The following is a 26,643-nucleotide window of genomic DNA, read 5'->3' as shown; positions in this document are numbered from 1 at the left end:
AAACAGATGAAAAAGGATACAAAGAAAGGAGGCTGTGAGCAATGCATTGCTCAGCCACAGTTCTTTGCCCTTTCCAAATTTAGGACGCACAGTGGTCATAGGTGAGAGGTTTTGGCGGGAAGGTGCCCGGGTGGGCGGAGAACGCCGGGACGGGGGAAGGAGACCCGAGCCAGACCCAGGTCTCTGCAGCCCTCCGCTCCGCCCACCAGGGCTCGCTCTTGCCCTTCGGCTGGGTGGCGGAGGATCTGGGCGGGCCGGGCTGCTATCCCGCCCCTGGCAGCGGCGAGGCGGCGGGGATCATGGAGGGCGCCGTAGCCCGGAAGAAACGCGCCGTCCAGGCCCCGCCCATCTGCCCTCCCTCACACCCGCCTGCCAGCCCGCGGACGTCCGCGGTGCTCCGGTCGCCATGGTGACCAATCGAGGCCCGGTCCCGCCCCCGCCCCTCTTCTCCGGCCCCCTGACGTCGGCGCACGTCAGCGGCAGCGCGCGCCTGGCTGGGCCCTGCGGAGCGGGAGGGACTGAGCGAAGGAGTGAGCGGAGCGGCCGTCGCCCGAGCGGAGCTGAGCAGCCAGCCCGCCTGCCCGCCGCCCTCCAGCCCGCGCTCCAGTCCGCAGTGTCTAGCAGCGGGGCCCAGCATGGTCATGGCGGATGGCCCGAGGCACTTGCAGCGCGGGCCGGTCCGGGTGGGGTTCTACGAAATCGAGGGCACGCTGGGCAAAGGCAACTTCGCTGTGGTGAAGCTGGGGCGACACCGGATCACCAGGACGGAGGTGCGGCCCGGGGCTCGGCGGGAGCGTCCGAGGCGAGGGTTCTGGAGAGGAGCTTGACCGAGAGGGGCGGCCGCAGCGGGGGCCTGGGGAGATCCGAGAGGCCGGGTCACTAGCTGAGGCGAGAGGGCCTGGGAGTGTGAGGACCCAGGAGGTCCAGGGGTCGGTGAGCGCCGCAGCGACCGGGGCCGCGTCACCCGGACCCCAGTGTCGTCCGATTGGAAGCCCGACCAGCAGGGGCTTTGCCTTTCCTAGGCCACCATCGTGGCCACACGGAATTTCACCCAGAGCCTCCCACCCGAGCCGTGACCTGGTCTGTGGCCTCCGCTCTGGAGCCCAAGTTCCGCGTCTTCCCTGCTTTCAGCTGGGGGTGGGGTGGGAGGGGAAGTCTCCGTGCTCCTGGGCTGCGCGGTGAGAGACGTCGCCAGCCCCGAGGAGGGGACCGCCTGTGCTCAGACTCCCCGGACTGGGCTTCGCGCGGCTCCCGGGACCCCGGCGCCCCTCCCCCGCGCGAGGAAGGGGCCACTGGCCGGGCCGCCACTGTCCATCTTCTCTCTCTCTTTTTTCCAGACAGTATCTCTGACTTAGTGTCAGGCTAGTTTATCTCGTGCGTGAGGCATTTCCACCTATTGCTCCAGACAATAGAGCTGGTTAAAATGGTCATCTCTGCATTTGCACAGTTGGTGGGTTGGTCTTTCTTATCCTAGGTTATCCCTTTACCAGGTGTGCATTCTGGCTGTGAATACGCGTTCCTTAAGCCGCAGCATATTCTGCCTCTCTACTCATAAAGCCCTCGACTGCTTCCTGACGGTGAAGCTAGCATCCCCCTCTCCATTGCATATTCTAATGCACCGCACATATTTTCTCGCAAGTCTCTGTTCTTACCTAACCCGCCCCCCCTTCCTTTCACCGCTTCGAGCTTCTCTCCTCAGGGTCTCTATTTTAAGACGTGCAAATTAAATACTTTAGAAAAACGGTAGAAACAAAACCGTTCTTTAGAATAAAACCTTGTGTTTTTGAGGTACTCTACTGTGCCTCATTGTAGTTGTTCTGGAGTTTCACCCTTTTTCAGTTTTTTTCTTTCTTCCAGTTTTCATCCTATTCAGTGTTTCCCCTTATTAGTGCGAAATGTACCAGGGTTCGGATATGAAATAACATAGGATTCTTTTTCAGACTGGCTGTGTAAGGTAAAGGACATTTGAAAACTAGAGAGATTTTTGTAGCTGTTGTTCTTAGAAGTTTTGCTTAATGTGAAGAATTCCACTTCCAAAAAGAAGGGGCATATGTCATTGTGTCATCCTCACTTTTTGCCCTCCCCTGCTTATCCTGAGGCAGCCGAAATCCGACTTATTTTTTTAGCACCAGGACCAAGATCACAAATTTTCCTCTCACAAATTTACCAGAGTTAGAAATTTAGGTTAAGTTTGTAATGATAAATAATGTGACTATAGTGAGATTACTTAATCTGATCCCAGCATTTTTAAAAACGAAGTAATTAATTCCATTCCTCCAAAGAACCATGGCCCAATGCCATGCTATTTGCCCTTTAATTACATGAAAAGAAGGCATTTGTAATGTGTATTTTTATATGGGTCCTTGCTTAATGACTCTAAAAAGCAAACAAATTTCACAAAGGACTTCTACAGAACTTTTGAACTACATTGTTAGGTGGTTGAATTCCAAACCCATCAGGACATAATATTTTCTTCTCATCAGCTCTTATCAGTATTAATTGAAGGATTTAATTGTCAGCTGTTACTTATTAGGTCAAATTTAGGTAATATAGTATCTATTTAAGAACGGCTTAAGGGGAGCTGATAAGTGACTGACACTTTTTCTTGAGGTTGTCCTTTCAAACCGTAACTTTTAAACTGATATATTTTGTAGGGCTAGGGGGCAGTGTGGAGTGGTATCATGGTTTGGCTATCAGTGAGATCAACGCATTTGTAATTGAAGGCACAGGTCAGATCATGAAAGAGCACTCAGATCCTGAATTGTGTGCATAGTATATTTGGGTAAAATGATTTAAGGTAAAAGCTAAATTTCTAGTCCGAGGAACCCATCTATCGGTGCTTTTCTAAGGAAAGTGTTCTTAACATTTAAAAAGAAATAGTGTGAATTTAAAATGGGTGAGTATGAGTGTTGTAATTTAGTGTAACTGGAGTAATGAAGAGAAAAGTTCCTGTACATGTCAAGTTTTATAAAGTTGCTCTATGAACTTTTGTGGTAATTTTCATTAAGAATTGTTTAGCACAGATGCAATTGTTTCTTACTGTAGTTTGCTATTTGTTAATGAGGATTTTTAAAGCAGTATTTGTTATATTTATTCACTGGGAAATATTTGTATCTTTAATAAATACAACACCTACCTCAAATACTATAAGTAAGATGGATAGTGGAAACTTTAAAGTGTTGTTTAACATTATTTGAGGTTCTCATTGCTGAACATACAGTAATTATAGTGAGAACAATTAATATGGCATAAAGAACAATATCAATAAAATATCATGATTATACTTACTGCTTAGAAAAATTTCTTCAACATAGTATGCACTATATATTGAGTTCTCTTCTTCAAGAAATACCATAATCGGGGTGTAATATGCCCTTCTTTTGTTTCTACCTTTGCTCTAAAAATGCAATTTTGTACTTAACTATTTGGAAAGCTTTAAAAAGCTTTCAATATTAGTTTGTGTGTTTTAAAATGTAAGGGTCTTTTTTCCCAAGTTTGAACTCCAGGCAAATTTTAGGGTTCAGTTTAAACAGCTAAGTGATGACAGTTGGACCCTTTTATTTTTAATTGGTTCTCCGTCTCTTGTTATGTATCACTCAAAAATGATGTATTTTCACAGAGCTTGGGAGATCCAATACTGCCTTTTAGGTGGGAAAAAAAATCAGTAGACAAAAGGGATCTTCATTTTGGTCTAATCTATCAAATAGCTTAACATTGTTTAAGAAATATAATTACATCATCATCTGAAGCAGTGTTCTCATGTTAGATCTCTATGTAAATTTTACACACAAAAGGGAAGGCAGGTGATGGTAGAATCCAGCTTCTTAATATAATACTTCATAAAAGCTTTGTAGTATTGGTTTGTGATTTATGAATTAAAGTAGCTAATTTTATAAAATTAACATAATGGAAAAGAATAATAACATTTAGACTGTTAAACTATTTTAGGCAGTAGTGGTTGCTAGTTTGCTATGCTGTGAGTGCCCTTGAGAAGTGTATTTTATTAATACTGCATTAGTAAAGAACTTTTTCCCTCTAACTAAGCATATGACTAGTTTTTTGTTGTTGTTTTTTTGTCTGTTAAGTAAAATTTCAGAAAAGTCATTTGTGCCCTTAAACTATTTTGTCTCTATAAAAGAAACATAGTCTTGCTGTAGAAAATATCAAGAAGAGTATAGTGCACAAAAAAGTACATGTGTAATTCCTCCTTCAGTGGAAATAAATCATTCTTAACATTATGGCATATTTCCCTCCAGTCCTTCTTTTTATTTTAATGCTTTTTTGTCCACAGAGATGAGATCACATGGTAGATACACTTATATAAATTGTATCTTCTTTTTCCACTTATCATTATAGCCTAAACATTTTGCTTATTATATATAACTTTATTAAACATTTTTAATAGCTGCATAGTGTTCTACCTTGTAGATGAATCCTATTTTACTTAACAATTTTCTTATTTAACATTATGCAGTTTCAAGTTTTCACTTACAATAAATAATTTGCAGCGAATAATTTTTATGTATATAACTCTGTATCTGCATTTTCAATTATTTTAGGGGGGAGAGATTGGAGGTAAATTCCTAGAAGGGAAATTACCAAGTAAGAAGGTATTGTTTTTACATTAAAGAAATAGTGTATTTTTATTATCAAATCTATCATGTTTATTATTGAACATTTTTTAAAGTGAAGATAAATTAAAAGAATTAACTATAATATCACCACCCAGAGATAACCATCATTAGTTATTTTCACACCTTTTCTGTGAGAGATAATTGAGTTTTCCTCAATACCATACCTCTTTTGTTGCTTGGCTAAAGAGCATATAAATGTGTGGTCCGTGGAATCTTAAAGATATTTCACACAGGTTCTGAAAATTATTTTATTAAAATGGCATGTAGGTATTACTTATAATTAAGAAAATCTGGAATATATAGCATAGCAAGGGACTTTCAAAAACTGCTTTTTTCACTGAAAATCATTCTGTGTGCATTTGGGCGCTTTTATATTTAGGCATAATTCGCAAACTAACTACTACCTTAAAATGTAAGCATTTTTAAAGCTTTCCAAATAGTTAAGTACAAAATTGCATTTTTAGAGCAAAAAAGGTAGAAACAAAAGAAGGGCATGTTACACCCTGATTATGGTATTTCTTGAAGAAGAGAACTCAATTTTTTTTTTTTTTTTCTCGGTATGCGGGCCTCTCACTGTTGTGGCCTCTCCCGTTGCGGAGCGCAGGCTCCGGACGCGCAGGCTCAGCGGCCGTGGCTCACGGGCCCAGCCGCTCCGCGGCATGTGGGATCTTCCCGGACCGGGGCACGAACCCGTGTCCCCTGCATCGGCAGGCGGATTCTCAACCACTGCGCCACCAGGGAAGCCCGAGAACTCAGTTTTTTAATACATTTGAATTTTATATTTTGCTTTAAAATTTTAAGACTCCTCTCTGTAGTCTTGGTGTTAATCTTGTTCTGTAAAATATTCCAGATGTCAAGAAGCAGCTGTACTATGTGCAACAGGAGGAATTGTTATCAAATAAGTTAACCAGTAATGTTTGCATCTAGGCCTATGTATGATCTTTAACTGTGTGTTGAAATAAAAATTAGATTTTTCATGGAACATATATGCTTTACTAGAAATTGTTCTTTAGTTTCTTGGCACTCCAGACAAGTAAAATTTGACAAGTTTTTTCTGCTACATATTGTTCAGAATGATCTGTTCTTTGGGAGGAGGGGGAGACAAACATGCAAAATAAGAGTTGTATAAATTTTTATATTCTGTAGAAATACTTAACAGAGTTTCATGCATTCTGCTTTTAATTCCACTGGGAAATTCTGTCCCAGTCATCAGGCAATTAAGAAACCATTTATTTGGAAATAACTGAAACTGGCCTCGATTCCTGCATTCACATGATGATATTTGATTTATGGCCCACTACTGATGGCAGATTCATTTCCTTGGAGCCAAATGGATTCCAGAAATTCATTAAGATATCTTTCTTTCCTCTTTAGTGTACCTAATACCTCTTCTACTTTCCACCTCCATATTTTTAAAATACGTCATTTATGTAAAAGTTCCTTTATACAGTACATTTGTGGAGAATGCCTTCCCACCCTTCAAAGAGAAGCAGCCCATATATCCAGTTTGAGTTTATTGGAAGCGTGAAAGACAGTTACATTTGGGAATTTCATCAGAAACTTTTCTTCTCTTTTTTTTTTTTTTTAGAAACTTTTCATTTTAAAAAACATTTTTAAAATACTTTAAACAGATTAACATGTGAATCTTGGATGAATTAAACTGAAAATTTGTTTTTTCTTCTTTAAAGTAAACATAGTATTTATGTGTTTTTCCCCCAATTACAAAAGATATGCATGTTCTTTGTAGACATTGTTGAAAAACTTGAAGAAGAAAATAAACATTCTTATTTTAATAACACCATCCAGACCAAGAGACAACCACTGTTAATATTTGGTTCATATCCTCTTAGCTATTCACATATATTTAATATATATAATAAAATTGATGTCATCTATACATATAATCTGTGTTTTTTACTAAATATGTTATTAACATTTCCCCAAGTTTAAAAAAATAATGTCTAAAGCATGGTTAAATAGTATCCTTGCATATGACTCTCTGTATTTCATTTAATCAATTTCCTGTTATTGAACATTTAGATTATTTCTCTCTCTTGCTGTTTCTCTTTCTAAAATAATATTTCAGAGCGCATTCCTGTATATATATCTTTGTGCATCTATCAGATTATTTCCTCAGGATAATCCCATAGCAGTGGAATTCTTGGGTCAGGGAGTATGTCCTTACATCCATATCTGATGGCATGAGATGCCAAATTACCTCCAAAAAAGGAGTACCTAATAATTTTTGTCAGGAAGAATGCATATTTTTAAAATCTTTCCCAGTTTGATAGGGAAAAACAATATTTTTATTTGAATTTGCATTTCTTTGATTTCCTTTGATTACACAGTTTTATAAGATGACTGTTTACATTTCCTTTGTGAATTGCTTTTTGTCTTTTGGCCAGTTTTTTTAATTGAGTTGTGTTTTTGTTGATTTATTTAAGTACTTTTAAAGATAGATTATTTTTAATCACTTCTTTTATAGTCTTAAAAATTCTCTGTTCAATTTTTATGGATCTAAAAGTGTAGTGACATTTACCTTTCCTCCAATCTCTTTTCCTTACCCACCATTATAAAAGTCAGATTAAATTTTAATGAGGATTTATTTTATTGTATAAATTCTTACATTTTAAAAGTCAAATTTTAAACTGGAAAAAAAGTTGAATTTATTTATTCTTAAAGGATAACTGGAGAACTCCATGTCAGTTTTATTATTGACTTTACTGCTTTCAGAAACCCTTTCATTGTAGACCACTCAATCACAATCACTATTCAAACAATAGCCTGGTATGTTCTGATTCTACCTGTGATTTGATGTATAAGCTTGAAAAGTGCGTTCATTTTTTAAATTTCAGAGGTCTAATTATATGGTAAGGATTTTGCTACTTGGTACTTCAGGACAGTGTAGAATTAGTATATTAGTATAGTAGTAAATAGCACTGAAACACATATTACCTGAGACAGCAAACATATGTTAATCCTTTCTGATTTTTTACTAGAAGGATAGCTCTTATTGTGTAACTTCCTTATAAAGTCCCCCAAAGCCAGTTTTGTGTGTGGTTTCTTTAAGTGCATGAGATTAATATTTCTTTTGTGAGTAGTGAAATAATTTTTTCTAAAAGTATCAAAAAGTATACGATTACCATTAAATTACATTTTGAAAATTGAAAAAATCCCTTTTATCCATCAGCTTAACACTATTTCATTTCTGCTCTTACATTTAATTCTTTGTCTTCCTTGCAAATTTGTATTTTACATAGTTGTTACTTTTACATTTTTTTTTTACTTAACATTGTTGGAAACATTTCTATATATATGGTCTTCATAATTAATATTTAAATCTTATTAAATAATATAACCATTTTATAGAGAACTTAGAAAAATGGTAAAATGCAAATGACTAATGTTTCACAGATGGAGAAGTTAGCATATATAATAAATATAACTTCATTTCGCTTTTCTTTTTTTTTCTTATTAGAAAAGTAGTTCACGCTCATTGAAGAAAAATTGCACTGAAAAGTAAATCAGGAAAATAGAATAATTCATGATTTTTTTTTCACCCACCAATAACATTTTTGTCATATTTATATCTAGTTTTTATTGGTCTTTTTCTATATATACCTTGTGTTGAGACTGCAATGATATCCTTATTTTTTAATTTAATATTTTAGTCTCGTCATTTCTCCGTATTATTAAAAGGAACTATTTTAATAGCTGTATAACGGTCATAATATAAACCTACCATAAATCATGTACTTATTTCCCAATTATTGTTTATGTTTTTTATATTATAAACAATACTCTTGAATATATTTACACATAAATCTTCATCATCATTTCAGATTATTTTCTACAAATAAATGCTCAGAAATAGAAGCCTTAGGCTAAATGGGATGGATGATTTTTAAGGTTCTTGCTAAGGATTGCCAAATCACCTTCCAGAAAAATTAAAACCTATTTTATATTCCTACTAACAATATATAAAAGTAACCATCTCATTGAATTTTAGCTCACAAGGGTGTTTTTCATCTTTATGAATATAATTTGAAAAAGTATCTTTGAGATATAATTGACATATAACATTATATTATGTATAAATACATTTTCCTATTTATGAGGTTGAATATCCAGTGTTGCTACTTTACATGGGATTTAGTTTGATAGTAATTATCCTAGTTTATCCAATACACTCTCCAAAGTTGTGTAGGAAACCTTCCTTTTGTTTCCTAGCAGAAGAAATATTAATTTTTTATCACCGTATAAATTCATTGAAGGTTTTTAAAAGATATTGTATTATGCATAATTGGGAATTAGAGAGTTGAATAATTTAGATGATCAACACCAAAAAAGGATCCTTTGATTTGGAGTCCCTTGCTTGACTTCGTTGTAACCGTGAGATTTTGTCCTTGGTACTATGTTTGGAACTAAGTAGAGAAGGGATGCAGCGAGGAAGTTCCCAGAAATCTAAGTTCATAGTTATCTTTAAAATGAACTAGTGGAGCACAACTCTTTTGTAAATTCAGAATTTTGTACAACATTGGGGAAATCCCCCAATGCAGATTTTTGTTGTTGTTGTTGTTGTTCATTAAATTTGTTTTCCAAAATGTGTTCTCACAGACCTATTAAGTTCCTTGAAGGTAGGAATCAGATATTGTTCATTTTTGTATCCTGGGCATAATTCCGGGCATACAACAGGTGCTCAGTAAATGTGTGAATAATAGGCTCATTGAAGAGTGAAAAGATGGAACTTGAAGTTAGAAGGCCTGTGGTTTTTTTTCCCATTAATTCACTTGAGCTTTAGAACCTTTGTAGGTTATGTAACATCTTTTGAACCTCAGTTTCATCAAATCATGAGTGTACTGCTTGTTCCATTTACTTCAAAAAATTGAGATATAAATGAGATAAAATATGTGAAAGTATCTTGTTAAAAAGTGCTGTACGGTTGTGAAAGTCATCATCATACTTCTGGGAAGTACTTGGTAAAGAGTCCCGTTGTTAAGAAATTACCTGGAAGAGTATAGCAGAGATGATTAGCTGATCACCAAAAATCCACTCTTTCCTCTTCTTCCTGGACCTACAGCTCAAATGTTTTTTGGCCTCCCTTACATTTAGGTATGGTCATATGACTAAGTTTTAACTATTGTGTGCCTCTTCCAGGGCTGGCCCATAAAAACCTCTCAGGAGGGCTCCTCCAAGCTTTTTTCTCCTTCTGTCTGACTGAAATGGGGACAACCTTCAGGGTTGTCTATCCTTTTTTTTCTTTGGCCATGTGCTGCGTGGCTTGTGGGATCTTAGTTCCTCGACCAGGGATTGAACCCGGGCCCCCTGAAGTGAAAGCACCGAGTCCTAGGCACTGGACCACCTGGGAATTCCCAGGACTCTCTATCCTTTACCCTTTACCATCTTTATTTAACCCTTTAAAGGTAATAAAGACTCCTTGTATACCTCGTATGCCTGCATGGAAGAGGGCTACCTGCTAACTTCTTTACCCGTCCACGTTTGCTGCATGAAAAATAAACTTACGTTGTGTTCAAATCAGTATACGTTTTGGGGGTCTACTTGTTATAGCAGTTAGACTAGCCCTAACTATTACAAGGAGCATGCTAACACACAGTCTACTTTTTCATAATCCTCTGAAAGCAGCCTTACAAACAAAGGGTAACAGTGTGAAGATATAAATATATAGCCTTGTGGTCCACATACATACAGTCTGTGACCCAAGATAAAATTGAGAAGAGAATTATATTTTGTCATTAGAGAATTTTTTGGCTGAGAACAGTTAAATAATGAAGTTTATAACTTAATAAAATTTAATTAGATAACATATATTTTTCACTTTCTCATTATATGAGGCCCAGATTCCAAAAGAGTATCAAAGAGGAGAACCCTCTTGGTCATACCTCGCTTTAATTGGTATTTAGTATTTAAACTTTTTCTTTAACATTAAATATGATGCTCAAGATATATATAATAAAAATTTTTCTTAATGACAGTAATCATGCTGAGATTTTTTAAACCATGATTCCTTTTGATTTATTTTTTTTTCTATTTATTAGATAATTGTGACCCATTTCATTATAAAAGCTTTTTGTTTGGGAGGGACTATTGGTTGTAGATGCACTCTAGAAATTGTAGGGCAAGAAATTTTCTTCAAAATATGCATGTCTGTGAAACTCCATGTTACCTTCCTAAGGAATGTTGAGGAAATTAAAATATTCACTTATCTTTTCATCTGGCAGCTTTTACCCAAAGTTACCCAAAATAACTGATAATCCTGTATTCTATCATACTATAGTTGGGCAGGGTGGTCACCTTACATGTATTGGTTTGAGGTGGTTGAGTAATGTTCCTACTAGCAAGTACAATATTAATCAGTCACTTCTCTAGCAGTCAAAGTTTAGAACTTTTTACTTTCTAGAATATTTTGATATGGGAATAAATAAAATACCACCAAACATAATGAAAATAGCTATCACAAAACCTGCAAACTTTACTGCCTAGAGGAGCTACCCCCTTTCTTCTTAGGCAATAAATTTAATTTTACCTGTCATGTTTAGTAATCTTATTTCCCTTGGGAAGCTTGAGTTCTTCTATGAGTTACAATTAATTCAAATTAGGAAACAAGCTATGGACAGCAAAATAGAAATAGAGAAAGGTAAGAAGTAAACCTTACAGTAGAACTTTAAAAGATAACAGGAAAGGACAGGGCAACTGTAAGGAAAGAAGAAAAAATGTATTAACAGGAGCCTAAGGGAATTAAGTGAGTTGACAGGTTGAGTCCTATTTTCTTGGTTACCTTTTAGGAGTATTGAACTATTATACCACATACAATAATTGATATTAAAAAATTACCCTGAAACAACAACATAAGACCGAATTATGTTCAGAATGCTTTTGGGTAGAATGTGAAGTACATTTCAGAGTTTCTTCACAACTTACTAAAGTTTGGGTGGTTCCCAATTATCTGAAAGTTTTATCTGAGTCAGAATGGCTTATTTCCTAACCAAATGCCAAATACTGATTTTAAAAAATTAGTTCTTTTTGGTTCCGTGAAGAAAGTACGCGATTGTTGATTTCTGACTACCTAGTTATTCACCTTCAGATGCATTTCCTTCAAATTGTTAACTTTTGAGTGGTTTGGGTTCCTATCTAGTTATGACAGGAAGAGGCCACGTTCTTTGAAATCAAATTCCTTTAAGGAAGTAAAAATTTGTGTGATTACTAACATTTGAGTTTTTGCATTTGATTTTTAAAACAAAATTTAATCCAATTGGTATCTTTTCATGTAGATGAGTTTTAATTATTTACACTTAGTTTTTTTCCGGAAAGGTATATCTCTATGCTTTGGAACCTATCACTTGCTTTTCTAGAACAATTGTATTTCAGTATAAAAGAAACTATCTTTTACTTGGCTGATCATTTGTTTATAGGTACTTTGCAGTGGGATGATAACTAATTGAAACTGCTGAGATTTTATTTCTTCGGTTTTTAAATGGAATAAGGAGTTATAGTTGTACTGAAAGAGAAGTATGTTTTATTAAAGTAACTTTGCAGGGTTATTCTTCATAGCACATTAAAGACACTCCCAAACAATCTGCCACAGTGACTTATACATGGTAGATGTTTAAGAAATACTTGTTGAATGATGAATGAATGAGCATTGAATTTAAGCTAGTTATCATCGTCACAGGGACCTACAGGCGAAGTTTTAGATGTCATTTTTTTAAAAGATTCTTAACTGGAAATGTTAACCATTGTATACTAATTGTATTTATTTGTGTCTGGGATGCAGGTGGCGATAAAAATAATAGATAAGTCTCAGCTGGATGCAGTGAACCTTGAGAAAATCTATCGAGAAGTACAAATAATGAAAATGTTAGACCACCCTCACATAATCAAACTTTATCAGGTATGACATAGCTTTACACCTCTCCATGCTTTTCACATTCAATACTCTTACATCATCATTTTTCTCTTTTATGTTAGTTTTTTCAATCTATAAAAAGATAACTATATGCTTTTATTCACATGAATACATCCATTTTTCTATATTTAAATTAAAAATTAGGAAATAAAAAACTACTAGCAGCTTAATTTTAAGTTGTCTCTCAGATTGTAAGTTATTTGATTACAAAGTTTGTAGTTGTGCGTTTATGATAACATGCTTAAACCTGCTGGGTTTTGGTGGTGGTACCATTAATGAGGATATGGCAGTTTTGCTTAAAAAATATATTATGTTTTATGAAATACAAAGGCTAAAATAGTATATTACTTAGTGGCATACTTATAATACCTAGAGCCAAATGTTTATTTTGGGGGGGTTCTTTTATCAGATAAAGTAAGTTATTTTTTTTAATTAACTTTATTAAGATACAGTTTTTGTAAAATAAGCTGCACCTCTTTCAAGTGTAAAGCCATGGGTTTTTTTTTGTTGTTTTTAAATTTTATTTATTTTATTTATTTTATTTTTGGCTGCGTTGGGTCTTCACTGCTGCGCGTGGGCTTTCTCTAGCTGTGGTTAGCAGGGACAACTCTTCACTGCGGTGCGCAGGCCTCTCATTGCGGTGGCTTCTCTTGTTGCGGAGTGTAGGCTCTAGGTGCACAGGCTTCAGTAGTTGTAGCACACGGGCTCAGTAGTTGTGGCTTGCGGGCTCTAGAGCGCAGGCTCAGTAGTTGTGGTGCACGGGATTAGTTGCTCCACGGCATGTGGGATCTTCCCGGACCAGGGCTCGAACCCATGTCCCACTTTCTCATTATATGAGGCCCAGATTCCAAAAGAGTATCAAAGAGGAGAACCCTCTTGGTCATACCTCGCTTTAATTGGTATTTAGTATTTAAACTTTTTCTTTAACATTAAATATGATGCTCAAGATATATATAATAAAAATTTTTCTTAATGACAGTAATCATGCTGAGATTTTTTAAACCATGATTCCTTTTGATTTATTTTTTTTTCTATTTATTAGATAATTGTGACCCATTTCATTATAAAAGCTTTTTGTTTGGGAGGGACTATTGGTTGTAGATGCACTCTAGAAATTGTAGGGCAAGAAATTTTCTTCAAAATATGCATGTCTGTGAAACTCCATGTTACCTTCCTAAGGAATGTTGAGGAAATTAAAATATTCACTTATCTTTTCATCTGGCAGCTTTTACCCAAAGTTACCCAAAATAACTGATAATCCTGTATTCTATCATACTATAGTTGGGCAGGGTGGTCACCTTACATGTATTGGTTTGAGGTGGTTGAGTAATGTTCCTACTAGCAAGTACAATATTAATCAGTCACTTCTCTAGCAGTCAAAGTTTAGAACTTTTTACTTTCTAGAATATTTTGATATGGGAATAAATAAAATACCACCAAACATAATGAAAATAGCTATCACAAAACCTGCAAACTTTACTGCCTAGAGGAGCTACCCCCTTTCTTCTTAGGCAATAAATTTAATTTTACCTGTCATGTTTAGTAATCTTATTTCCCTTGGGAAGCTTGAGTTCTTCTATGAGTTACAATTAATTCAAATTAGGAAACAAGCTATGGACAGCAAAATAGAAATAGAGAAAGGTAAGAAGTAAACCTTACAGTAGAACTTTAAAAGATAACAGGAAAGGACAGGGCAACTGTAAGGAAAGAAGAAAAAATGTATTAACAGGAGCCTAAGGGAATTAAGTGAGTTGACAGGTTGAGTCCTATTTTCTTGGTTACCTTTTAGGAGTATTGAACTATTATACCACATACAATAATTGATATTAAAAAATTACCCTGAAACAACAACATAAGACCGAATTATGTTCAGAATGCTTTTGGGTAGAATGTGAAGTACATTTCAGAGTTTCTTCACAACTTACTAAAGTTTGGGTGGTTCCCAATTATCTGAAAGTTTTATCTGAGTCAGAATGGCTTATTTCCTAACCAAATGCCAAATACTGATTTTAAAAAATTAGTTCTTTTTGGTTCCGTGAAGAAAGTACGCGATTGTTGATTTCTGACTACCTAGTTATTCACCTTCAGATGCATTTCCTTCAAATTGTTAACTTTTGAGTGGTTTGGGTTCCTATCTAGTTATGACAGGAAGAGGCCACGTTCTTTGAAATCAAATTCCTTTAAGGAAGTAAAAATTTGTGTGATTACTAACATTTGAGTTTTTGCATTTGATTTTTAAAACAAAATTTAATCCAATTGGTATCTTTTCATGTAGATGAGTTTTAATTATTTACACTTAGTTTTTTTCCGGAAAGGTATATCTCTATGCTTTGGAACCTATCACTTGCTTTTCTAGAACAATTGTATTTCAGTATAAAAGAAACTATCTTTTACTTGGCTGATCATTTGTTTATAGGTACTTTGCAGTGGGATGATAACTAATTGAAACTGCTGAGATTTTATTTCTTCGGTTTTTAAATGGAATAAGGAGTTATAGTTGTACTGAAAGAGAAGTATGTTTTATTAAAGTAACTTTGCAGGGTTATTCTTCATAGCACATTAAAGACACTCCCAAACAATCTGCCACAGTGACTTATACATGGTAGATGTTTAAGAAATACTTGTTGAATGATGAATGAATGAGCATTGAATTTAAGCTAGTTATCATCGTCACAGGGACCTACAGGCGAAGTTTTAGATGTCATTTTTTTAAAAGATTCTTAACTGGAAATGTTAACCATTGTATACTAATTGTATTTATTTGTGTCTGGGATGCAGGTGGCGATAAAAATAATAGATAAGTCTCAGCTGGATGCAGTGAACCTTGAGAAAATCTATCGAGAAGTACAAATAATGAAAATGTTAGACCACCCTCACATAATCAAACTTTATCAGGTATGACATAGCTTTACACCTCTCCATGCTTTTCACATTCAATACTCTTACATCATCATTTTTCTCTTTTATGTTAGTTTTTTCAGTCTATAAAAAGATAACTATATGCTTTTATTCACATGAATACATCCATTTTTCTATATTTAAATTAAAAATTAGGAAATAAAAAACTACTAGCAGCTTAATTTTAAGTTGTCTCTCAGATTGTAAGTTATTTGATTACAAAGTTTGTAGTTGTGCGTTTATGATAACATGCTTAAACCTGCTGGGTTTTGGTGGTGGTACCATTAATGAGGATATGGCAGTTTTGCTTAAAAAATATATTATGTTTTATGAAATACAAAGGCTAAAATAGTATATTACTTAGTGGCATACTTATAATAGCTAGAGCCAAATGTTTATTTTGGGGGGGTTCTTTTATCAGATAAAGTAAGTTATTTTTTTTAATTAACTTTATTAAGATACAGTTTTTGTAAAATAAGCTGCACCTCTTTCAAGTGTAAAGCCATGGGTTTTTTTTTGTTGTTTTTAAATTTTATTTATTTTATTTATTTTATTTTTGGCTGCGTTGGGTCTTCACTGCTGCGCGTGGGCTTTCTCTAGCTGTGGTTAGCAGGGACAACTCTTCACTGCGGTGCGCAGGCCTCTCATTGCGGTGGCTTCTCTTGTTGCGGAGTGTAGGCTCTAGGTGCACAGGCTTCAGTAGTTGTAGCACACGGGCTCAGTAGTTGTGGCTTGCGGGCTCTAGAGCGCAGGCTCAGTAGTTGTGGTGCACGGGATTAGTTGCTCCACGGCATGTGGGATCTTCCCGGACCAGGGCTCGAACCCATGTCCCCCGCATTGGCAGGTGGATTCTTAACCACTGCACCACCAGGGAAGCCCAAGCCATGTTTTTGTAAAAGGAAGATTTTTCTCAGATTTTTGAAGAGTAATTTATGTTTAAGAATGACAATGTAATACAAAACCCTTTTTTATATTTCTATTCATTAATATTTAGAATTTTTATATTGGAAAACTGTTTTTAAGCTAAAATGTTACAGTATGCTAGTCAATGACTTTGATCTCCAAAGTATGATGTGTGTACCTAGTGGTGTGCTGGGCTCAGCCTGTACTTGCTTGTGAGAGCTGATTGTTAAATTTTCAGAAGTTTTGTGAGCCAGTTAACACCATGTTAGTGTCAATAGCTCAAAATCAGCGATGGTAGGAGTATTTTTACACCACAGAAATTGGTTTACAAGTCAGGCTCTTTTTTTTTTTCCTCAGAGAGCTAGTGCTAGCACACCACTCTGTGCACTCAAATTGTAGTTAGCACAAGTGTCCCTTGGGGTATAATAAGAAAATATTAGAACTTCTAATTCTGTTTATCTTTTATATTTATCTTCTTGTGTGCCTCTTATAATATATACAGTATATTTATAAAATGGCACAGGTATGTAATTTGTGTCTCTGTGTGTATATATTCATAAATATATATACATATATGTGTATATATACATTTACCTGTATACATACATACATGTATATATTTGGCTAAATGACTTTATCAGTAGAGATTTACAATGTAAACCATGTGGAGACCATTGGAGAGCATTACTGTTAGTTGAGAATGAGAGACTATGGTGTGCCACTCAAAACAATTCCTAAAACTGCAAAGGGCCTCTTAGAGCAAAGTTATATCAGAGTGTTTCTCCCTTTAGGCTTCTTTTTTTTTCCCTAAAGAGGATACTTATAGGGCTTCCCTGGTGGCGCAGTGGTTGGGAGTCCGCCTGCCGATGCAGGGGACACGGGTTCATGCCCCGGTCCGGGAAGATCCCACATGCCGCGGAGCGGCTGGGCCCGTGAGCCATGGCCGCTGAGCCTGCGCGTTCTCAAAAAAAAAAAAAAAAAAAAAAAAAGAGGATACTTATAAGAAACTAATCACATCCTTAGAAGTCTGATGACCCATAACTCAAACTGAGGTTAAAACTACCATGATTCTTCAACTATACTTCAATTAAAAAACAAAACAAACAAACCAAAAAACTACCATGATTCACATGATAATTCTGTCTTTATATGAACTCCAATAATCAGTTAAATTAACTTACTGTTGGACTTGTTTAGACCCAAATTGTAGGTTGCTCTTAGTTTTCAGACCTGTTTTAGGAATAGTCCTAAACTTAAATGTTAGAGCAAAATTAGTTTTTAGCCTTTCAGTAGATAGCAGTTAAATATTACATTGTTAGCATGTGCCAGTATGTATGTTCCTTTCTGAATTTAGAAAAACTAATTTAAATAAAAGTGTATAGCAGTGGAGCTATGAATAAGCTTTTGAACAATGTTTTAAAATAACAGTACTTTGTAAAAATATGAAAGTATAGTAGGAGGACTACCACATTGTGCCAGATTAGCTAGGTTACAGGCCAGATTAACTGAGCTCTGTTTTATAAGCTCTACCATATAACACAGCTAGAAAAGTCAGTGAGGAGGTAAAAAGTTGATCTTCAAAATTCCTGTTACCTATATTAGTATTTTTCAAACTTGAATGTGCATTATAATCACCTGAAGATTTTGTTAAAATGAAAATTCTTTGTCAGTAGGTCTGGCATGGGATCTGAGATTTTGCGTTTCTCACAGAAGCCTGGGCAGGGCTGCTGCTTCCACTGCTCGTCTGTGGACCACATTTGGAAGATGAAGGGGCTAGATTTTTCACAAAAATATTAGCATAAGGATATTGTCAGTCTTGTAAACTTCACCAGCTTCTGAATTATTCATAACTTGATCCTTTTTTTTTTTTTTTTTTTTTGCGGTACGCGGGCCTCTCACTGTTGCGGCCTCTCCCGTCTCAGCAGCCATGGCTCACGGGCCCAGCCGCTCCGCGGCATGTGGGATCTTCCCAGACCGGGGCACGGACCCGTGTCCCCTGCATCGGCAGGCGGACTCCCAACCACTGCGCCACCAGGGAAGCCCCATAACTTGATACTTTTATTAGTAGTTTTAATTTAGGTAACTCCATAGAATGTTGCAATCTTTTCCTGTGAGACTAATGTGGAATTATTTATCAATAGGTAATGGAGACCAAAAGCATGTTGTACCTTGTGACAGAATATGCCAAAAATGGAGAAATTTTTGGTAAGCACATTTCTTTCCATTTTTTTTTAATTTGAAAATGTCAGTAAGCTTTGTGAATAGAGTATCTTCTATTAATTCTCCTGCTTGTTTAAAAGTTGCTAACATGAATTAGAAATGTTTAAGCATTAGAATATAATAAAATATCCAGTAAGCTAAAAATATGGAATATAATTTAGTCTCTTGTATTTATGATATTAAAGCTATTGCTTAATTCTCTCATCTGTGTTAAAGAGATTGGAGAATCAAAGATAGGGGGAAACTTTCAGTCATATTACAAAGGAGATTTTCTTTCATTTATCTTCCTTTTTACCTTTCTTTCCAGGGTAAAGATAGTCAGATATTTATTGAGCTTGTACTATGTCTCAGACATTGTACTAGGTGTAGGGGATACAGTGGTGACCTAAATAACACAGTCCCTGCTATTGTGGATCTTATAGTTTAGTAAGCTGTTAACTTTAGCTATAAGACCTCTGGGAAGTCACTAAACCTCTCTGGGACTCAGTTCCTTTGTCTCTAATAAAAAAATAGTTGATTAATTGGTTTCTATGATCCATTCTAACCCTTAAAAAATTATAACTATTTTATTGGTTCTAGTTTTCATCTATTTTATTTTTACTTTATGGAGCAAGAACACTGTAGGTAGTCTAAATATTTTGTTTTTTAACCTAAATTTAGTCCGAAATTGTTTTTTAAACAGCTTTATTGAAGAATTCACATACAGTAAATTGCACAGATATAATGTGTACAATTTAATAAGTTTTCACACACAGATCTGTGAAACAAACCACCACCACAGAAGTTTCTTTGTGACCCTTTGTAATCTTTCTTGCCCCACCTCACCACCAGGCAAGCACTGATTTGTTTTCTGTCACTATAGACAGAAAGTTTGTTAGTTTATGTCTTCTACAGTTTTATTATGTAAAGGTGCTTATATAGTCTGTACCCTTTCTTTGTCTGGCTTCTTTCTCTCAGTATAATTATTTTATGATTCATCCATTTTGTTGCACGTAATAACATGTCGTTTCATTTTATTTTAAGTAGTACCCAATTTTTTAAATATACCCCAAGTTGCTTATCCATTCACGTATAGAGAGACATTTGGGTTGGTTTCAGTTTTGGGCTGTTACACATGAATTGCTATGAACATTCATATCCAAGTCTTTAACTTACAGTCTACCTTCAAGTAATATTCATCACTTCACATAGAGTGTAAGAACCTGGCAATAATATACTTCTGTTTAACCCTTCCTCGCCTTTATTTCCTTGTCATACATTTTATTTATACCTATTTTATAAAACACAAAATACAGTGTCATTATTTTTGTTTAAAAAGTCAATTATGTTTTAAAGAGATTTCAGTATTTTTAAAAATCTTATACATTTACTAGTGAAGTTACCATTGCCACATCTCTGTATGTAGATGCGTTTTCATCTTCATTCCTTTATGTAGATACATATTTTTATCTGGCATCATTTTTCTTCTGCCTGAAGGACTTTATTTAGCATTTCTTGCAGTGCAGGTCTGTTGGCGATGAAATCTTTCAGCTCTTGTATGTCTAAAATAATCCTTATTTTGTCTATTTTTAAATGGTATTCATACTGGGTATGTAATTCTAGGTTGACTTTTTTCCTTTCAGTGCTTTAAAGATATTGCTCCACTGATATTGCTCCACTGTCTTCTCATTTGCATTATTTCTGACAAGAAATCTTCTGTCATCTTTTTCCTTTATTCTTCTGTATATAATGTGCCTTTTTTTCCTCTGGCTGCTTTCAGGATTTTTTGTTTACCACTGGTTTTAACAATTTGATTATGATGTGCCTTTGTGTGGTTTTCTTCATGATTCTATGGTTGGTGTTCATTGAGCTCCTTGAATCTGTCAATGTTAAGTTTCCATCAAATTCAGAAAATTTTCAGCCGTTATTTTTCTGGCCTCTTCGTCAAAGACTCCAATTGCACATATATTAGGCTGTTTGAAATCCTCCCACTGCTCACTGATTCCAATTTTGAAAATTCCTCTTTCTGTCTGTATTTCATTTTGGATAGTTGCTATTTCTATGTCTTCAAGTTATTTAAATTCCTTAGCTATTTGTTTCAACTAGAAGCTTCTTAACTGAAGTTTTAATAGAATGGTGTGGGCTTTGAAGCCAAAAAGATCTGGTTTGCAATGCTGGCTACACCATATTAATTGTCCTCAAGAAATCTTTATTGAAAGCTGACTATATGTCTCACAGTGTTCTGTGTGGGAAGAGTACCACAATGAAGAAAACAGACGAAAATTCCTTTTCTCAGGAACCTTTCCTTTCAGGGTGGGGAGAGAAACAATATGCAAAATAAGTAAACTGTATAGTATACTAGATGGTGGTACATGCTATAGAAATAAAGCAAGGAAAGCGACATGTGGAGTGGGAGAGTTGATTGCAGTATGAGATAGAGTGGTCAGGGAAGGCCTCACTTGACATTTGAACAGAGACTAGAAAGCACAGCCACATAGATATGGGGAAGAGAGGGTGGCCCAAGGAGAGGGAAGAGTAAATGCAAAGCCCCTGAGGCAGCAGTGTGCTTGGTGTGTTCAAGGAATAGCAGGGAGTCCAGTGTAGGTGGAGAGAAGCAAGCAAGAGGGAAGAGCAAGAGCTAGCAAGGAGGAATAGTAGAAAGGTCAGACGAGGTCAGAAAAGTAAATGGGAGGCAGGAGTGGGGCAGATCTGGGGGCTTTGTAGACCATGTAAGGACTTTGGCTCTTACCTTGAATAAAATTAGGGAACCATTAGGGAGGTGTTTGAGCAAAGAAGTGATTGTATCTAAACTAACATTTTAAAAGCATCACTGGCTGCTGTGTTGAGAATAGATTGTAGTGAGCAAGGATGGAAACAGGAGACCAGGTAGGAGACCAGTAGTCCCAAGTGAGAGATGATTATGGCTCAGGCCAGGGTAGCAGTAGTGTACATGGTGCCAAGTGGTCACTCACCGTATGTTTTGAATGAGTGGAATCAGTAGGATTTCTTGACAGATGGACACCACCCAAGTAGAGAATATGATTAGGAAAGAGACTGATGTCTGATCCCCGAGGCACTCAGACATTAAAACCTCAGGAAAATAGAAAGACCTAGCAAAGAAGACAGAGAAGAAAACCTAGAGAATGCAGTGTCTTGGAAACCAAGTGAAGAAAGTGTTCTCGGGAGGATAGAGTGAACGTCTGTGTCAGATGCTGCTGATAGTCAAGAAACATAAAGAATGACAGTTGACCATTGTGTCTGGCTCTTGGTAAGAGCAATTTTGGTGGAGTGAGTGAGCCAAACCTACATTGAAGAGCAGATGAGAGAGGAAAATGGAGAGAGCCAAACAGAGAACTCTTAAAAGGATTTCCACTTCAAAAAGGGAGAAAAAAAAATGGGAAGGTAGTTGAGGTCAAGGGAAGGATTTTTAAGTCTTTATTCATTGGAATATTTTTTAAAGCTTCAGGCTGTAGTTTTATGAGTAAACTAGATAGAAATGGCTATTATGTGTTAGATGTCATTTCTATGAAAATGGAATATTCTAAGTTGCTACTTCTTGCTAAGACCATTGATGATAAAGGTTTGGATCGCATTGTTTTATATAAATTGAAGCATAATTTGGGTATTTTTCATGTAAAATAGCTAGAGTAAATATGGAAGATAAGACAGAGTAAACTGTAGATTCAGGTAGTTACAGGCAAAGCCAGCAAGTTTCTAACGTGGAGCCCTTGAAGACAGTAAAATAGAAGTGGGAAGATGCAGTCCATGGAACATTAATCAAGTAATGAAAAATATGTATAACGTTTAAGTGAATTCTGAGCCAAAATGTTTTCAGTCTGTTTTAGATGAAACAGAAGCACAGAAACAATATTCAACTATGTATTAAGAACTATATAATAAGATTTAATGTTCATGTTTATAATGTTGGAATTACTCTTTACAAATATACCTTTAGTGCCTCCTCTGTGCGGGAGGGCATTGTGTTCCTTTTATTTTTTAGTTTTGTGTTTAGGTGGCCAGCAAGTCATACTCTGTGTTCTTGAAAAATAACTTGAAATTAAACCCTTCTGTTTCCACAGTCATCACCCTTATCTAGGCTTTCATCCCCTCATGTCTCAATTATGAAGACGTCATGTTTTACCATGCCCTATTTCTTTTCCAGTCAAGTACATTTCTGATATATTTCCTGTTTAATCTTCCCCAACTATTATTTTTATTATATTACTACTATGTTCATTAACCTTTACTTACCTTCCTATTATTTATTGGATAAAATTCAGACTCTTCAATCTGCAAATAGGATAACTCCATTAAGTAAATGGATGTGCCCAACTATTCCTTACATAGGTCTACAGATTATCCTTAGGTAAGGACAACCAAATTGCCTCAGTTAATAATCAGTCTCCCTCCGTTCCTTCCTTCCTTCCTTTCTTCCTTCCTTCCTCTCTCCCTCCCTTCTACCCTCCCTCCGTTTGTTTCTTTCTTTCTTTCCATTTTTCTTGGTCTGTATCTTTCTATCTTACAAGTTTTTATTTTTACAAAAGTTAAACATGTACTAAGGTAAGAAGTCAAATAATTATGCAAGATTTGTTACCAAAAAATGCCTGTTTCCCATCCTCTTCCCCACCCCCATTTCCCTTTCTCAGAGGCAACCACTTGTACTTCTTTCAGCTGATTAATTTAGATTTACCTCCATTTTCCTAAGTAATATGCTTATATTGCAGCTTCTGGCTTTTTCTGTTTAAGACACAATCTTTTGATAGCTTTTGAATTCTTTCCCTACTGCTATAAGTAAGAAGCATATGTTAGAGAGGTGTGTAGGAGCAGTTGTGGAAGACTTTGAGTGTTTGGATAAAGGGTTAGGATTATTTGTCAGAGTGGGCATCTGTGAGCCAGAAGATGGTGAAGAGCCAAAAGGTGATGCTATGTGTAAGGACTTTTTTAGGAAAATAAGTCCAGCAGGGGTGTGTAGTCTGAATTAGAGGGGAGGAAGGAGGCTATTTAGCGGACTGTTTTTATTGTCTAGAGATAAGAGGCTGAATGCCTAGATTAAGATGTTATTTGTTAGAGTCATGAGAAAAGATTTTAGGCAAAAGGCATTTCCAAAATAACAACAAGCCATATTTATTGAGTACTCCCTTTTTGTTGGGTACTATTTAAAATACTTTACATAATTTATTTATTGAAACCTCACAAAAACCTTGTAAGATAGGCACTGAAAGATTCAGTAATTTGTCCACAGTCACACAGCAAATAAGTGGGAGAGTTTGAATTTGAACCCTGCAATTCCAGAGCCTGTACATTAATAATTACTATCTGCTATCTCTCAAGAGTTCTTATTGACTGTCAGGAGGAAAACATCGAGAGTTAGGATTTAAAGCAAATGTGATTGAAGAATATTTGTGATGTGGTTGACAGCAATAGAGAGGCCTCGTTCCCAACTAAAAAATTACAAATTAGATTTTAGATGTGCTGTCGGAAATAACATCAGGACATTTAGTTTGATGTGAGCTGTTGGCAGTTGAAGATAGAAACAAATAACCTTCAAAAGAGAGCTTAAATTCAACACTAAAAAGACAAACAACCCAATTTAACAATGTGCAAAAGACTGGAACCAAACACTTCACAAAAGAAGATATATAAATGGCCAATAAGCACATGAAAAATTACTAAATGTTATTAGTCATCAGAGAAATGCAAATTAAAAGCTACAATGGGGCTTCCCTGGTGGCGCAGTGGTTGAGAGTCCGCCTGCCGATGCAGGGGACACCGGTTCGCGCCCCTGTCTGGGAGGATCCCACATGCTGCGGAGCGGCTGGGCCCGTGAGCCATGGCCGCTGAGCCTGCACGTCCGGAGCCTGTGCTCCGCAACAGCAGAGGCCACAAGGGTAAGAGGCCCGCGTACCAAAAAAAAAAAAAAAAAAAGCTACAGTGAGGTAACATTACATATCAACTATAATAGTTAAAATTTAAAAGATTATATGAAATGTTAGGAGGATATAAAGCAGCTAGTATTCTCATTCATTGCTGGTGGGAGTGTAACATGGTGCAGCCACTTGGGAGAGCTATTTTTCAGTTTTTTACAAAGTTAAGCTTATATCTATCCTGTTACTGAGCAATTCAGTTCCTAGGTATTTACTCAGGAAAAATGAAAACAAATATTCATAAAATGACTTGTACAAGGATATTCATAGCAACCTTTTTCACAAGCAGGAACAACGCAAATGTCCATCTGCAGGAAAATGTATCCAAAACAAATCATGGTATAGCACAAATCATGGTACAGCAATACAGGAAGATGACACAGCAGTAAAAAGGAATAAACTACTTATACATGCAGCAACATAAACAAGTTGCTAAAACAGGCAACAATAATAATGTTAAAAGGAGCTTTCCTGGTGGCTCAGTGGTTGAGAATCCACCTGCCAATTCAGGGGACAGGGGTTCAAGCCCTGGTCCGGGAAGATCCCACATGCCACGGAGCAACTAAGCCCATGCACCCCAACTATTGAGCCTGCATGCCACACTGCTGAAGCCTGTGCACTTAGAGCCTGTGCTCCGCAACAAGAGAAGCCACCGCAATGAGAAGCGCGCGCACCGCAGCGAAGAGTAGCCCCCATTCGCCATAACTAGAGAAAGCCCGCATGCAGCAACAAAGACCCAACGCAGCCAAAATTAAAATTAATAAATAAGTAAAAATAATAATGTTACAAGAAGCTGAAAAGTGGTTGTCTCTTTTCACTCTTTCTGAGGAGAGGGGAAAATTGACTGCAAAGGGATAAGAGGGAACTATCTTGAGTGATGGAACTGTTTATTTTTGTTTTAAGTGGTGGTTATACAGAGTATGCCATTATCAGAACTCATCTAAGTAACCACCTAAGAATTTGCATTTTATTGTATGTAATTTATACCTCAGTAAATCCTTTTCTCTCAGAAAAGGGGAGTTTAGTAATAGAGGTATAGATTTGACAATTATCTGTGTAGGAGTATGAGTGAAGCTATAATTAATAATGAGACCTCAGAGAGAAGGCAGCTAAGAAGTGAGTTTTGTTTATGCCTTCATTTAGGAGGCAGGTGGGTAAAGTGGAATTGGTAAAGTAGAAGAATATCTTGGGAAGTAAGGATAGTTTCTGTCCTGATTAGACAAGTGAGGGTTTAGAACGAAGAGGGGTGTGTTTGGTCATTAAGAGATCTTCAATGCTTTGAAGAGAGTACTTTTCAATAAAATGGGAGGTAAAGCCAAATTTCAAGAAGTTATGTACATATGGATGGTGAGAAAAGGGAGAAAGGTATTATAAAATTATTTTGAGGTTTTTAAGGTAGAAAGATGGAGAGAAGGAAAGAATTGAGGGATAATTGGGGTCTACAGAATTCAGTATTGTATCAAGCCTTTTTTGTGGTGTTGGTCTTAGTGTTTGAAGAAGCTAGAAAAGAAAATATAGGCAGGAAAGAAGACACAGTTGGTGAAACAAGGGTAAACAAGAGACAGTGGGATCAAGAGTACAGAGGGAATGGTTAGCTTAGAGGAGAGGAATTCCTTCTTCTCTGAGAAAGTGTGCATGGGTGCAGTTACAGTGAGAATTAGAGTTTGTGCTAGGGATATGGCTACAGAGGTACTTCGGGGGAAATAGAAGGAAGATGAATTTGTTAATATAGCATAGATTTAATTCATTCTGTAATGTAGCAGATGAGACATCAGGGAAAGAGCAATACATTAGACGCTGTAGTATGGGGAAAGGTTTAGAGCAGCTGGCGGTGTTCATATGACAGTCAAGGGATGAATAAAAGCATCAATGATTAGCTTTGTGGGAGGGAGTTCATGGTAGACTCATAGTAAGCAGTGCTTTCCAACCCAGGAGGGGAAAGAGTAGACAATATGAATGACCCAGGTTGGAGAATGGAATGGTATAGGACAAATGCATGTAGGACTTGAGCAGTGTTGAAGTGGCTGACCATGAGATCCAAGTTGATGAGGGAGATAAGTGAAAACAGCAAAGGGGTCTCATGAGCTGAGAACAGAACAGTGGAGCGACTGAAGGTTAAGAAGAGGGTGAAGTACTTTTGGAAAAAACATTCATATACAAA

At 36.6% G+C, this 26,643-nt stretch overlaps 1 protein-coding gene across 2 annotated transcripts in view; it reads left to right on the top strand.

The window, feature by feature from the left end:
- The first annotated feature begins 478 nt into the window (after nucleotides 1–478).
- SIK2 (salt inducible kinase 2) overlaps nucleotides 479–26,643 on the top strand; it is a 130,584-nt gene continuing 104,419 nt past the window's right edge. For both annotated transcript variants that reach the window (XM_007128254.2, XM_007128253.2), the window contains exons 1-3: nucleotides 479–770; nucleotides 12,427–12,543; nucleotides 18,501–18,564. In XM_007128254.2, coding sequence (XP_007128316.2) covers nucleotides 636–770; nucleotides 12,427–12,543; nucleotides 18,501–18,564 — 316 coding nt within the window. In that variant the 5' untranslated portion in view covers nucleotides 479–635. The remainder of the gene's footprint in view (nucleotides 771–12,426; nucleotides 12,544–18,500; nucleotides 18,565–26,643) is intronic.

This window comes from Physeter macrocephalus, chromosome 16 (assembly GCF_002837175.3).
Source record: "Physeter macrocephalus isolate SW-GA chromosome 16, ASM283717v5, whole genome shotgun sequence".
In the NCBI taxonomy this organism is placed as follows: domain Eukaryota; kingdom Metazoa; phylum Chordata; class Mammalia; order Artiodactyla; family Physeteridae; genus Physeter; species Physeter macrocephalus.
This window is presented reverse-complemented; position numbering and strand designations above follow the sequence as displayed.